The 15197-nt window shown below is 43.5% G+C and overlaps 1 protein-coding gene across 1 annotated transcript in view; it reads right to left on the bottom strand.

Annotated features, from left to right (window-relative positions):
- Window positions 1-15197, bottom strand: part of ITPR1 (inositol 1,4,5-trisphosphate receptor type 1) — a 362730-nt gene that overhangs the window by 48578 nt on the left and 298955 nt on the right. The window contains exons 52-53 of the mRNA XM_064361952.1: window positions 11303-11495; window positions 3957-4079 (exon numbers count right to left, since the gene is read on the bottom strand). Of these exons, the coding sequence (XP_064218022.1) occupies window positions 3957-4079; window positions 11303-11495 (316 nt within the window). The remainder of the gene's footprint in view (window positions 1-3956; window positions 4080-11302; window positions 11496-15197) is intronic.

Genomic DNA, 15197 nt, shown 5'->3' with positions numbered 1-15197 from the left:
TTTTTAAAAATCTATGCATTTTAAGTGTAAAACTTGGTGAATCTTGGCAGTTTATGTAGTCATGTAACTACTGCATGTAACTGTCACCACAATCAAGATACAGACGTTTTGATCCCTCTAAAAAGTCGCCTTGTACCTCTTTGCAGGTGATGCCTTGCCCCATCCTTACCCCCAGCTACCACTGATCTGATGTCAGTCCCTATAGTTTTGAACTTTCTAGGATTTCATAAAAATGGAAAAAATAATCCTATCAGTAGGAAGTCTTTTGTGCTTGACCTCTTTCACCTAGGAAGTTTTTAAGATACATCCAAGTTACCATGTATGTATTGATATTTTGTACTTTTTATTGCTGAGTATATTATAGTATGGATATGTTACAATTTATTTGTCCAGCTAACAATCAATGAGTTTCCAGTTTGGAGTGAATGCAAATAATATGACTAGAAACATTCAGGTACAAATCTTGGAGTCGATGTATGTTTTCATTTCTCTTGGACCAACAGAGAAGTAGAATGTTGGATCCTAAGTATATGTTTACCTTTAAATGACAATACCATATTGTTTTCCAAGTTGAATGTACCACAATGCCTTCCCACCAGCAGTATATGACAGTTCCATCTGCTCCACGGCATCATCAACACTTGGTAGTACCCATCTTTTTAATTTAGTCATTCTGGTAGGTTTGCAGTGGTATGGTGTTGCGGTTTTAATTTACATTTCCCTGATAACTAGTGATGCTGAACATCATTTCATGTTCTTATTGGCCATTCCCATATCTTCTGTGAAGTGTCTGATCAAATGTTTTGCCCAGTGTTTTAACGGAATAGTCTTTTTATTATTGAGTTGTAAGAGTTCTTTACATATTCTGGATAAAAGTGTTTTATCAGATATATACTTTGGTGACTATCTTCTCCTAGTCTGTGGCTTACCTATCATTTTCTGAAGTGCTTAATGCCATTTTAAATGGACTCTTAAAATTATCTCAGTATCATCAATGTGACCTACTGGTCCCAAATCCTGAAGAGGGCAATGTAAAAATGTTTCCTCACTATAAAAGCAGTGTTAAAAAACACAGTGCTACATTCCAAAAAACCAACTCTAGAAAGACATCTTTGAGACAGTTGGAGAAATCTGAATTTGGACAGCCTACTACAAGATTTGCTGCTAGTTTTGTTAGACATGATAATGGCATGGTGATTATATGTATTTTAAAATATCCTTATAAGTTAGAGATATACACTGAAATATTTATGGACCAAAAATCCAAGATGTCTAGACTTCTTTTAAATGTTTCAAAAAATATAGTATAGGGATGTATGAAACAAGATAGGCAAAATTGTTAAAGCTGGCTGATAGGTACATGGTAGCTCATTATATTGTTCTTTCTACTTGTGTGTATATTTGACAATTTCAATAATAAAAACATTTAAAAAGTAGTACTACATTTGCTTTAGCCATCATAGCATGCTCACAAATTCAGTAAGCAATCTGAAGCTGCCTGAGTTTTCAAAAGCTGTATGCTTTTGAAAGACTGTAACTTGTCAGTTCTAAAACAAATGGGCGGGGCAGAATGATACTTTTGAAAAGGAGCTTTTAAGGCCACTGGTTCTTAGCAGTCACAAACCTTATAAGCCACAGAACCACGCTGGCACACATTATAGGGCTATTATATACATTCAAGAGGGACATTTTGAAATCCTGTTTTCAGGATGCAACAAATCCTAACGAATATTAACTCAAAGAAATACTTTCAGGTCAACAAACTAGATCTTGTTTATAGGGAGGGTTAAGACAACCCTTCTCCTGTGGATGGTAAGCCGTCAGTATAGAAAATGCCCTCAATTCATCTTACAAAAGGAAAAAAAAAATTCCTCTGAGAGTAAGTTGATGCACTTAAGGCAATATCAGTCACTGGATAATGGAAAAGGCTTCCTTGGGTCAGATCAACCTCAGGTTAAATCTCCTATGAGCTCTAATTTATGCTTTCAGTTTAGTCCGTCAGCATGAAGTTCTAAAGTCCAAGATTCCAACCTAGGCATCCTTGCCTCCTGCAGACCAGCCCGAGTTGATGGCTCATTCAGAATGTACCATTTTAGAGTTGGAAGGATCCTCAACAGTCATGACATCCAGGGGATCTCAAGCTTGGATGGGCAAGAAACACATGCTCTGGAGATCCTGACTAGTTTGGCAACTGTTTTTCCTTGTGTTCTACAGGACTTTCTGAAGCCATATCAAAGTTTTCCAACCATGGGCTTCATCTAAGCATCACTTCACACAGAGGATGACAAGGACTTGCTGAAGTGGCTTGGCAAATGGGCAGCAGGAGCCAGAAAGGGATGTTAAATCTCTTGACTTCCTAAGTCTAAGAATGCCACTGCAGGAGGCTTGTCACTGAAGGGTATGGGGGGGCTGTCAACTCCCTGTCCCCAGAACTGGCCTGAATGCTGCCACAAATGACTGGTGAAGAAATGGATGTGGTGAATAATAAAATCTGTTTGAAATATTTTTAAAGCAATGGAGAGTAAATGAAAACACAGACAAGGTAAGGATTGAATGATCTGCTGTGAGGAGCATGACAACTTCTCTGAAGTGAAAGGAGACCTGGGCCTTCTCTGCCACAGCCAGCTGAGCTCTTCACTGGCCCTCCACCATGCACACCTCTGCTGACTGGCAGCTGGGCTAAGGTGGACGTCCCCAAAGAGAAAACCTAGCAGCCCTGGGTTCTAGTCAAATCTTTTAAGACAGAGACATGGGCATTCACGCTTTCTGACATGACATTAAAAAAAAATCCCCCCTAGATTTGTGTTTACATTGTACTTTTGGGGGGAAAAATTCAAATGATGTCTTCCATGTAACATAAGATCAAACAGAAAAGCTAACTCCTCAAAAGGGTAACTTAGGCATGTAAGCATTATATAACATGTCATTGCTTTCAAACTGGTCCTTAAACTGACTCATTACCCATACTTGTCTGCTTGAGTTGATGTCTGCATGATTAAGCTAAAGAGTGGAGCCTAAAACTTACTCCTGTGTAGTTTTTGTGTCTTATATTTGGGGTCTTTATCCCATTATCTTTCATACAAGGTGGTTCCTGGCAGGTTGTTATATGCATATGTGAGGTGATCTGCCAAAAAGCTCCAATGAAACATACAGCTGGGAAGTGGATCTCCAAGGTGGCTGTCATGGATGTCAGAAAAGGGGCTGTGAATGTATCATGGAAGAGGAGCTCTGAATGCCTGCCACTGGAACCTCGCAAGTGTAGATGCCTCTAGGATACCATTAATGCGTTCAGGGGCCCCAAATAGCGAAATGCCTCCCTCTGTGTCTGCCTTTTCTCAGCAAACTGTGTAGCCTGGAAGGAGGTGGGCTGGGGAAATCCAGAAACACCATAATTATCATGTTTTGCTACGTGAATAATGGCAGGTAGCTCTTAATAGACTAAACATTGTACAGTCTGCATTCAAGTCCTGTCTCCCCTCTGAACCCTGGCAGAAAAAATATTCCAGAGATTTCCTACAGATTCTTTAGTCTGAAACCAATTCCAGAAGTATGGTGTGGGAATACATATACTGAACTGAGCATCAGGACATCTCTGTTTTAGGGTTAGCTCTGCCATTAGTTAGCTGTGTGACTTTGGCCTGATCTCTTAACTGCTCTGAGACATAGTTTCCCCATATATAAAACAAGGGGCTGATTAAGAGAATTTCTCACAGGTTCAGTAGTATCTAGCTGCTTCTCTTTCTTTCCCAGTGGAAAAAAAAATGGATATAAAAGGTAAATTATTGTAAGTTAGATTTAAAACTAAATCTGTGGTAACAACTACAATCTCCTCTTGTCTGAACCTCGATAACTGGGACCCAATATTGCACCAATACTTCCAGGAACCACAACTGAGATGCAAGTCATAGCCTTCCTGCTACTTCTAATAGGTTTTTTGAAATTAAAGATATGAGTACCTCCTCGGACGCCCTTAAATGGGTAGAAAAACGCCACGAGCAGGTTCATCAGGACAGCCAGGTTAAACGAAATGCTGCTCCAGAAAGACATGTTGCGGGCACACCAGTACAACACCGGCTGGGCTGCAGAGACAAAGGCAAAGGCATGTGAGGTTGGAGACCCCGAGTTGGAATGCCAGGGACCCAATGTGGCCCTTCCGCCCACCCTGCCCCACAAGTCCACTTTTGTTCCCGGTTTTTACCACAACAGTAGAAATGATCGTTTGTTTTGGACTTGGTACTTAATGACATCAGATTGGTTTATTTCTGTGTGGAGTACTTACTGGAACAGAAGATGTATTGGGGGTGGAGTAAGAAGCGAGGAAAAAGAGAAAAGTTGGAGCATCTATAAACCCTGTGTGCCCCAGTCAGCACCATCAGTTACGGAATCTGGGGGTTATCCAGAGTTCACACATTGAGTCCTTGGTTCCCCCCAGGGCTCCAGGACCAGACGAGATGCCGGGAGAGACCCAAGAATTCAATTAGCTTTTCAGAAGTGCAGGGCACTGCAGAGAGCGGGGGAGTCAGCCCAGCTGGGCCCCAGACTAGGGCTGGTATCATTTCCACATTCCTCTCTGGCTCAACATGCTCAACTAATGCGCCAGTGCCTAAAAGCAAGGCGATGATTCCTTTCCTGACACTGAGTCATCTGCCATTTCCCTGAAGTTGGATGGTCATTCTTGAGGACAGGGAAGCGAGGGGTACGAGTTGCTGACCTGGTGGTCAGTGGCAGAGTTCCCATCTCCAGGGCTATGGCAGAGAAAGGACATGGCAGCAAAGCCATCACAAAGGGGTAAGAGACAGAGACACTTTGGACATTGCTGCCACCTTAATCCACCGTTGCCCACAGGTTATCCCACGCTGGCTGGGCATTCTCAGTCTTAGAACAACAAACCTGTGGCCACACTTGGGTACAGTGGAGCCTCCTTTTTCCCTGAACTCTTTTTCAATGGTGCTTTACACTTAGGGTGAGGCTCCAAAAGAGACAAGGTATGCATAATTTCAGCATCCATGTCAGAAGCAAAGTTTCTAAAAGACAGTTGCATTCCACATCATCCCCCTCCAGAGAAAAGCATGGAGTACATGAGAATGGATCTCTATCGTATATTTCTTTTTCCCAATGAAGTCATCATGCAACTTTGGGACAGCAGCCAATGACAAATCCAATGGCCCTATAATAATGCTTTAAGCAGCAGCCAAGCCTTTGGGAGATTCCAACCAAAATAAAATTATGGTACAATTAAATAGAGCCCTGGGTAATTTATTAATTGCCTGTATCATGTTTGCACTTGGTAACAGTCAATGTTTCCAAACTGTAGAGTTTTAGAGCCATGAGCAATCATCTAGTTTAAAATCCCTCATTGTATAAATGAGGAAAACTGAGGCTCAGCACAGGGCAAAAGCAGCGGAGATCTTGTTACACATGGGGTCAGCGACAGGGATAAAAATAACTGACCCATGTGACAATTCAATGGGGTAGCCGGCCAGAAGCCAGTCAACCACTAGGTAGCAATGTACTTTTTTGTACACTGCTGAAGCAAATTTAAGCTGAGACATTTATCTGCTCTAGAAACAACAGCTATTGTGCTTCTTCTGGGACTGAAGCCCATTTCTGATCTGGATATGTAAACTCCAGAAGAGGACAGAAGAGATGAATGTCAAAGAGCTGATAATTGCTGAAGCTGAGTGATGGATACGTGGGAACCTGTAATATCCGCTCCACACTACTATGTGTATAAAAAGCTCATAAAACAAAGTTGGGGGGAAAAAGGATCTGGCAAATCTCAGTGATGGCCTGTATAAGCCAGCATTCACTTCAGAGGGAATGCTCGGTATCAAATGTGAGTGTGTCCACTGCAGGATACGCTAATACGATTATAATAAACAGTTTTCAACTATGGCATATAGTTCATAAAATAAATATTATTTTTATAAGGCTAACATTCTACTTAAGTTGCAGTGTTGTTTACAATCTGAGCAAACATTCAGTCCTTTAAATCAACTAGGTAATTATCCAGGTGCAAGAAGATACTTAGAGACCTACCATGACGTGCAGTGTCTTTTATTTCCTGCAGCACATGGAACTACGTTCCCATCTACCTTTCCAGACTCTCCTCCCACTCTCCTTCCCCATATACTCTGCCTTTGTATCCCAATCCAGTGGTCATTCCTGATCACACTTCATATTCTCCAGCCTCTGCATACTCCCTCTGTGTCAATTTAAAAATATGCTCGTGAATTATTTGATCCTCCTCCCTTCAAGTGGTACACCTTAACTTCCTTTCCACTTGAGTATGGGCTGGACTGAGCAACTTGCTACTAATAAATAAGAGTGGAGCAAAACTACTGGTTCATGCCTTCCGAGACTAGGTGATGTTAATAAAAGCACTGTGGCTTCCTCCTCCTCTTCTTCCTCTGGCTCTCTTTCCCCCACGTTCTCTCTCTCATCAATAATTTGCTCTGAGGAAATCATCTGCCATGTCATGAGGATGCTGAAGCAGACCTATGGAGAGGTCCATGTGGAGGGGAACTAAGGCCTCCTGCCAACAGCCATTTAAGAGCACCAAGGAGAGGACCCTCCAGGTCCACTTAAGCCTTCAGATGATGGCAGCTCTGGCTGACATCCTGGCTACAACCTAATGAAAGATCTGAGCCAGAACCATCCACAGGAGCCACTCCCAAGTTTCTGACCCCAAGAAATTGTGAGAAAATAAACATTTATTGTTTTAAGTCACAACATGCTAGGGCAGTCAGTTATACAGCAATAAAAAGCAACTAACTTACCTTCTGTGGCGGGCAAAATAATGTACCCCACCAAACATGTTGACATGTGAATCGTTAGAACCTGTGAATGTGCTACATTAACCTGGCAAAAGGGGCTTTGCAGGTATAATTAGGTTAAGGATGTGAGATGGGGAGGTTGCTTTGGATTATGTGGATGGGTCCAATGTGGTTACAAGCGTCTGTGTAAGTGAGAGAGTGAGAGGGAACAGGAGGATCAGAGCCACAGTGGTGCAGCATGAGAAATGCTCTACCGGACAACGCTGCTTTGAAGGTAGAGGGAGGGGCAGGGGGCCACAGTCAGCCTCTAGCAGCTGGAAAAGGATAGAGCCCTCAGAGGGAACGCAGCCCTATCAACACAGTGGTATTAGCCCAGCGAGAACCTTTTCAGACTTCTGACCTCCAGAAATGTGAGGTTATCAATGGGTGCTGTTGTAAGTTTCAAGCTTTGTTGTAATTCATTGTAGCAGCAATGGGAAATGAATCCATCTCCCCTTCTCCTAGTCTTTCAGGCTGCGTCTCTCCAAGTCCTATGAATCTTTCTAGATGCTACTCAGATCCTACCTTTTCTCTGAAGCCTTCCTTTCTTGTACTTCCATGATGTGTCAATGCTTGATTACAGCTCAGGTCACCAACAGCTTGGGATTGCAGCCACTTAAAAGTATGCCATTGTTGTCTGCCCACTTCAGACAGTAAGTGCCCACAGGAGGAGTCAGAGCTTGCACACTGTTGAGTTCCTCACTGTACCTTATAGCAGGGGTCCCCAACCCTGCAGCCACAGACCAGTGCTGGCCCACAGCCTGTTAGGAACCAGGCTGTACAGCAGAAGGTGAGCAGTAAGCGAGCATTACCGCCTGGGCTCTGCCTCTGTCACATCAGCAAGGGCCTTAGATTCTCATAGGAGTGCAAACCCTACCGTGAATGGATGATGTAAGGGATCTAGTAGGTTGCACACTCCTTATGAAAATCTAACTAATGCTTGACGATCTGAGGTGGAACAGTTTCAACCCCAAACCATCCCTCATTCTCTATATCCCCCAATCTGTGGAAAAATTGTCTTCCAAAAAACCAGTCTCTGCTGCCATAAAGGTTGGGGACCACTGCCTTACTGCATGTTTTCTACTTATCAGGGGCTAAAAGTTGGTTGAATCAATATACCTGCTACCTTAGAGCAAAAAGATAGAGTGCTGTGACCCTGGATTGGCAGGACAATGTAAATAATGCAGCCCAGGCCATCTCTTGATAACATTCTTCCCTTGTTTTCTGTTTGTTTGCTTTAGACAAACGGGGCTTTGCTGGAAGGCTTGGACTCCATATATACTGATGAGTGGGATAACCACACAGAAAACCCCATGCAAGAAAGTTGGTCAGCATATTCAACTCTGCCTCGATTTCCTCTTTCTCTCTCTTCTCATTTTCCTAGCCCAGAGTTTTCACTTCACTGGGGATAGGATCTTCAGGAAAAGATGTCAGAGAGGGACGGTGAGAGAGAGGATGTCAATGCAATGAAGAGTATGTGTGTGTTCTTGTGTAAATAAAGCAGGGAAGAGAGTTTATGAAGCACAGATTAATTGTGCATTTTAATCTTGCAGAAGAAAATATTACAGCCCATCAGTCTGAGACAGACCTTGCTACGTGTCTGAGTCCTAGCTTCAGATTTACTGAAGAACAGATGATTCTCTGCGATACATTCAGGAAAAGGTAAAACAGCTAAATGAATGAGCCTGAAAAAACTGATTCTGCAGACTTATTAGAAGAGATATAAGCTACTTAGAGGGGAAAATACATTTCGTTTCCATTGTATTTCTAATGAGTACATTTCTCCCTCCCTAAGTGTGTAAATCATGGTTAATTCAGTTATTATTTTCAATTTTTCTCTTACCAGCAGATAGTTTTGAAGCCAATTAAAATCTTTCAGCTGACAACCACTGTTGTGCTTAAGCTTCACTGAAATGATAACTGTTTTTCAAAAAAAAGATGACTGAAATAAGGACGGTATTAACTAAAATGTAATATAAGTCTTGGAATAATGACCATTCTACAACCAATCAATAAGGTCATCTTAATCCCTCACTTCATAGGTGAGAGTCTGGGAGCAGTTAAGCCCTTTGTCCCAGGGCCACAGTATCCCAGGACCACAGAGCCTGTAGGAGGCAGAAATGGACTAGAACTCAGATTCCCCACTCTTTGGGGCTGAGGGTCCTTCTACTATTCCAGGTTGGAGACAATATCTGAGAAAGAGGGATTAAGAGGTATCTCATCTCACCACAAAAGGTGAAAACTTTTTTGTCATCTCCAAAATAAGCCTTTTGCAGAACCTGTAAATTATATATATTATATATAAACATTTCATAAAACAATATGGAGAGAATGAATGTACCAGTGTATGTGTCTGACCAATTTCACAGGCACATATGCTGATAAGGGTTAAATCACAGCTTATTAACTATTATGGATGTTTGGATACAAGAACTCAGGATTGGGGCCAGGCGCGGTGGCTCACGCCTGTAATCCCAGCACTTTGGGAGGCCGAGGTGGGTGGATCACAAGGTCAAGAGATTGAGACCATCCTGGTCAACATGGTGAAACCCCGTCTCTACTAAAAATACAAAAATTAGCTGGGCATAGTGGCGTACGCCTCTAGTCCCAGCTACTCGAGAGGCTGAGGTAGGAGAATCGCTTGAAACCAGGAGGCGGAGGTTGCAGTGAGCTGAGATCGAGTCATTGCACTCCAGCCTGGGTAACAAGAGCGAAACTCCATCTCAAAAAAAAAAAAAAAAAAAAAAAAAAAACCTCAGGATTGGCTGGGTGCAATGGCTCATGCCTGTAATCCCAGCACTTTGGGAGGCTGAGGTGGGTGGATCACAAGGTCAGGAGCTCAAGACCAGCCTGGTCAACACGGTGAAACCCCATCTCTACTAAAAATATAAATATTAGCCGGGCGTGGTGGCATGCATCTGTAATTCCAGCTACTCAGGAGTTTGAGGCAGGAGAATTGCTTGAACCTGGGAGGTGGAGGTTGCAGTGAGCCAAGATCACGCCACTGCACTCCAGCCTGGGTGACAGAGCAAGATACCATCTCAAAAAAAAAAAAAAAAAAAAACCCACAAAACAAACTCAGGATTCTTCCCTACAGCTGGAATGATGGACTATCCCAGTGAAGGGCAAAAGCAACAGATGAGTTTTTTCCTATGTAAAATAATAGCTAAAAAAAAAAAAAAAATGAGGATGAAATGGGTGGGGTCTATGTCTACCTTTTTGGCGAGAAATGGTATCTTTTTTCCTCTTATTGCCCAAACATGGTGCTATGTAAAAGTTTCCATGTTCGTGAAGATGCTGGAGCTGGAAAAGTTTTTGAGTAGTCTACAGTAGGCTATGAGGATACTCTGATACCAGGTAGAATTGCACCTATGTCTCACAGGCTGGTCTGCTAATGGTCCCCTGACTCCGCTGAGGGGTAGATTTGGCCTGGCCAGACTTTTTGTAATGTTTCAAAGTGCTACACAGGGAGGTGCCCCTTAGAGATGAGCAAGATAGAGTGGGCCTGGAGGTGAGGTGGGAATGGGACCTTTGGGCAAACCTTCTTACACCACCTTCTCTGATGTTAGCCTAATCTAGGGATGCAGGGAGGTAGAGAGACAAGGGAAGAAAAAACATACAAACAGGGCTGGTCCGTGCCTGCTCAGACTGGCAGCATCACAGAGAAGACAAAAGCTCTGGGAAACTGACCTGCAACACGGCTTTTCTCCCCCCAGCCCCACCCCTCAGAAAGAGCTCAACACATCACAACTATAGCTGGAATCCAGCATTTCAAATAAAAAATCTGACTTCTCATGAACAGACAGAAATAAAGCATGGTCCTTTTTAAGTTGGTCTCAACAGCTGGCACCAAGCATAAGGCTGGTACTGAAGGATCACATTAAAACCCCAGTGAAAACCAGGAAGAGAGAAGTCCTCTGGGGAAGCCCTATGAATGTGTTTCAGACGAGTAATTTCCACCTGACCAGCTGGGATACCCAATGGGACTTGCTGGTGAGCAACGATGCATCTTATGTGGCAAACGATTCCACTGCCTGTAAAATGATTTAGTCTAAAATCTGAGCTACCCCATAAAAGGGAAAATGCCAGTCTCTGGAGCAGGTGTGCTAGCAAATGAGCCAGCAAGAGTCTGAATGTCCTGCTCAAGTGAACCAGCCTGTGAGCTCAAGGGCCTGGCCATTCCCCCTTTCTTTTTATTTTCTAGATAGAGATACCAAAAGAGACATTCAAAAAGTCTTCCACAGAGCTTCCCAATCAAATCAACTCAAATGCTGATGAAGGAAGCCTTTTCAGGGGAGTTACCACACTTTGGCTGGAGCCCACTGATCAGGTACAAAAGTGGTTATGACTTCCTGGAGGTCAGAGGTACAAAGTATCACAAATGATACCAGCCTTGCTCCTGCTTAGAAATAAATGCACCATAAAGCCCCAGTTGGTGAAATCCCAGAACTGTCTCTCTGTGGTGTTGCTAATGCATTGGAACCCACCTCTCAGTTTCTTCTGCCAATTCATTTCATTGAAGAGGTCTTCGGACCGCAGGAAGAAATCGTTGATTTTGCTGCCTTGTTCGTCTCTCTCTGTAGTGTAGTAAATTCGTAGTTTCGACTCCTTGGTTAGGAATTCACAGATGCTGGGCACGGGAAAGACGATCTGTTCCATTGTTCGGTCTAATCTGACAATCTAGGATGAAAAAGTAGATGAGATTAAATACTCATCTTCGAAAATTTTTACTAAGACAATTTGCTGCTGGTGGTAGACTTGGTGGTCAAGATTGAGTCTAATATGAGCTCTGATTTTATAACCCCAGACTGGGCTATGTGTCTCAGATTTATATAAAAATAGTTTGGGTAACTTCAGACCCATTAATTTTATTTATTTATTTATTTATTTATTTTATTTTATTTTTTGAGATGGATTCTCATTCTGTTGCCCAGGCTGGAGTGCAGTGGCGTGATCTCGGCTCACTACAACCTCCGCCTCCTGGGTTTAAGCGATTCTCCTGCATCAGCCTCCTGAGTAGTTCAGACTACAGGCATGTGCCACCAGGCCTGGCTAATTTTTTTTTTTTTTTTTTTTTTTTTAGTATCGACGGTGTTTTACTATGTTGGCCAGGCTAGTCTCAAACTCCTGACCCCAGCTTATCTGCTTATCTCAGCCTCCCAAAATGCTGGGATTACAGGGGTGAGCCACTGTGCCCAGCCTAATTTTTATTTTTTATCTAATCCAAGATGGTGCTGAACCCATTAATTTTTTTTTTTGACACGGAGTCTCGTTTTGTTGCCCACACTGGAGTGTAGTGGTGCAATCTCAGCTCACTGCAACCTCTGCCATTAATTTTTAATGTGACCAACTTTTATCTGGATCGATTTACTGTGTTTTGCGTACCCATTCACATGAGGCTGGTGCTGTCCCTAGAACTTTCTGTAATGATGGAATGGTTCTATGTCTGTCCTATCCACAAGGACAGTCACTAGTCACATGTGGTCCCTATGATACTAACATGTGCAACTGAGAGGCAGAATATTTAATTTTATTTAATTGTATTTAAATAGCCATACATGGCTAGTGACTATCATTGCAGAGAGCACACTTCTAAGCAGTGGTGTAAACCTCACCTAAGATACTTTCTCAGATAGTAACATTGGGTTATTTTTCCTAGATGGGAACTTTAAAAAGAGATCTTTGGTTATTTCCAGTTGCAATGACCTCCTACCTCTTGTCAAAGCATCTAAAATGTACATAAACCAACATGCCTATTTAACTCAGGGGCAGCACTCACTGTTCTTTATGCTGGCTGTGTTTGGGCCCCAGGTGTGGACACCTTGCAAGTTTCCTCCATGCGCTTCCTAGACTCACTCTGTCCCCAGAGAGGAGGTACTCTGGTCTGGATTGTTCGAATTCTAGCACACTTGATTGTGTCACAGTCCTGGGAGGTAGTAACTTCAAAGGGGCTATGGGTTACTGTACAGTAGAGGCACAAGCCTCTCTTTCTTCTTCTTTCTCAGAGGCTAGAGAAGTCAGGTGAGGCCCAGATGTATCAGGTGAGGATACAACATGTTCTACAAGAAGAGCTGGTTCTAGCTCTCCCAAAACCATTGTTCCCTGATACAGCAAGAGAGGTGACTCAGGTCAAGTTGTAGTGGGAAACTCTCTTAGAGGTGAGAAAGGTTTCCACAGTCCTGCCTCCATAAATTCTGGGGGATGTGGTTTTTAGACAAGTGGTTCCCAAATCTACGTGGAGATCAGGCTAGTTACCCAACCCCATTTAACTGGAATTGTGGTGTGGGGGTCAGTTACCAGAACCTGCACACAAGCAGCTCCCCCAGCGATCTTGGTGTACACAAGAGTCAGGGATCACCTCTGTCATCTTCTGCTATCAAGAGCCTGCCTGCTTCACATGGTCAAGTGGGCAATGGACAAGTGCTTCTTTCCACTGAAGGAAGATGATCTGAGGTGTGCGTCTGCATCCAGGAGGGAAAGGAGTAGACAAGGAGGCCTCCTGGCAAGAACTGACTTCCAGACTCCAGGGCTACCCAGCCCAATTCACAGGAGTGAAGACACTGGGTCTGCATGGAAAGCCCCATGTAGTAACAAAGTGTCCCTGGCTTTGCACTGATCACTCCCTAGGGAAAGCTGAAGAGATGGGTAGCCGGCCAAGGGCAGGATTTGAGAGCTACGGCATGCCTGGCCACTTCTCTTTACCATTTAAGGTCTGTTCATACCTCTTTCTCAGTAGATTTAGAATTTGGAGTCAGGAGAGCATATTCCAGTCCTTCTACCACCCCTAAACAGCTAGGTGACCTTGTTCACACCTCTTAAACTTAATCAAGTTTCAGCCTTCTCCCTAGTGAGCCATGGAGCTCAATGAGATAATCTCTAAGGTCCTTTTCTCCTCTGAAATTCTATATCACAGACACCTAAAGCTCACCTTTTAAGGGCTCTAGAGGACAGAGCTGGCCTTTTGGCCAAGCTCCTAGGTATTCATGATAAATCAAGGATATTTGCTCACATATGCTGGCATGGTTGGCTAATCAGTGAAACGACGTGTTTTATTAGGATAGCCCAGAGACCTGAGACACCAGGTCAGAACATATTCTTGAAAAGTCTCCATCACGAACATTTCATATTGCCGAAAAGAGTTTGTCCGTTCTTTAAAATCTTCGTTCCAACACTGATATTGAACTTGTGCATTTCCTCATTAGCAAAACAAAGCGCATTATTCCTTCCTGCCCAAAGCCTATAGAGAGAAGTCTGTGTTCTCTTGGACACTAAAAGACAGGGCAGGCACAAATGCACCCACAGGCTCAGCGACCAGACAGACCAGGATGAAAATTCCAGCTCTACCACTGATGGCTGGACAAGTGACACGGCCTCTCTGAGCCTTATTTCATAGCACCCCATTTCCAAAATGGAGATATATCACTGACTTTGCAGAGGCTTCGTTTTTTTTTTCTTTCCCCCAGAGAAAATTGTAAAGCTTTATTGAAAGAACTCAAGTCACATTTTCAATATAACAGCAACATGTGCGGCTTCAGCTTGTCTTCTTTTTAACTTATGGCTGCTCAGCACCTGCTTCTGTAATTTTAGCATTCTCTAGATTAGGTGGAGTCTCCCTTTCATATTATGGCCATCTCCACACTCACAATGCATCATGACTGTTTTTTTGAGACGGAGTCTCGTCGCCCAGGCTAGAGTGTAATGGTGCTATCTCGGCTCACTGCAACCTCCGCCTCCTAGGCTCAAACCATTCTTGTGCCTCAGCTTCCCTAGTAGCTGGAATTACAGGTGTATGCCACCATGCCCAGGTAATTTTTTGGGGTTTTGTCATGTTGGCCAAGCTGGTCTCAAACTCCTGATCTCCAGTGACCCATCCCCTTCAACCTCCCAAAGTGCTAGTATTACAGGTATGAGCCACTGCGCCCAGCCACATGACACTTTTTTTTTTAAACACAGCTCTGATTGTAATGCCTTCCTAGGGAAAACTCTCCAATGGTTCCCCATTGCTCTGGGGTTGCAGCCCAGACTTCTTATAAGGATGGCTGACAGGACTGTGCAAGATCGGGACCACCTGCCTTTCCCTTCGGATCTCCCTCTGTACTGAACTCTGGCCCTGAGTCCTGAGGCCTTGCTTAGCCCCTCCAGATCACCTAGAATCTTCCCACCTCTGGGCTTTCGCTTGTCATTATTCCCATGTCTGAAAAGGTCCTCTTGCTAGTCTCTACCTGTTTCATCCCTCTGTTCTTTAGGGTCTGGGTTTAGATGCCAATTCTTCAGAACAGGCCTCCGTGACCACCACTCCAGCAGGTCTCTCTGCCGGACTTTCTTATGATGTCTCCCACCTGTCCTTGTGAATTCGTGATGAATGAGAGGGTACTCAGTGTC

Source organism: Aotus nancymaae, unplaced genomic scaffold, assembly GCF_030222135.1.
Source record: "Aotus nancymaae isolate 86718 unplaced genomic scaffold, 86718_ANA_hifiasm-v0.15.2.pri h1tg000046l, whole genome shotgun sequence".
Taxonomy (NCBI): domain Eukaryota; kingdom Metazoa; phylum Chordata; class Mammalia; order Primates; family Aotidae; genus Aotus; species Aotus nancymaae.
Note: the sequence above shows the minus strand (reverse complement) of the source record. Positions and strands in the feature narration are given on the sequence as shown.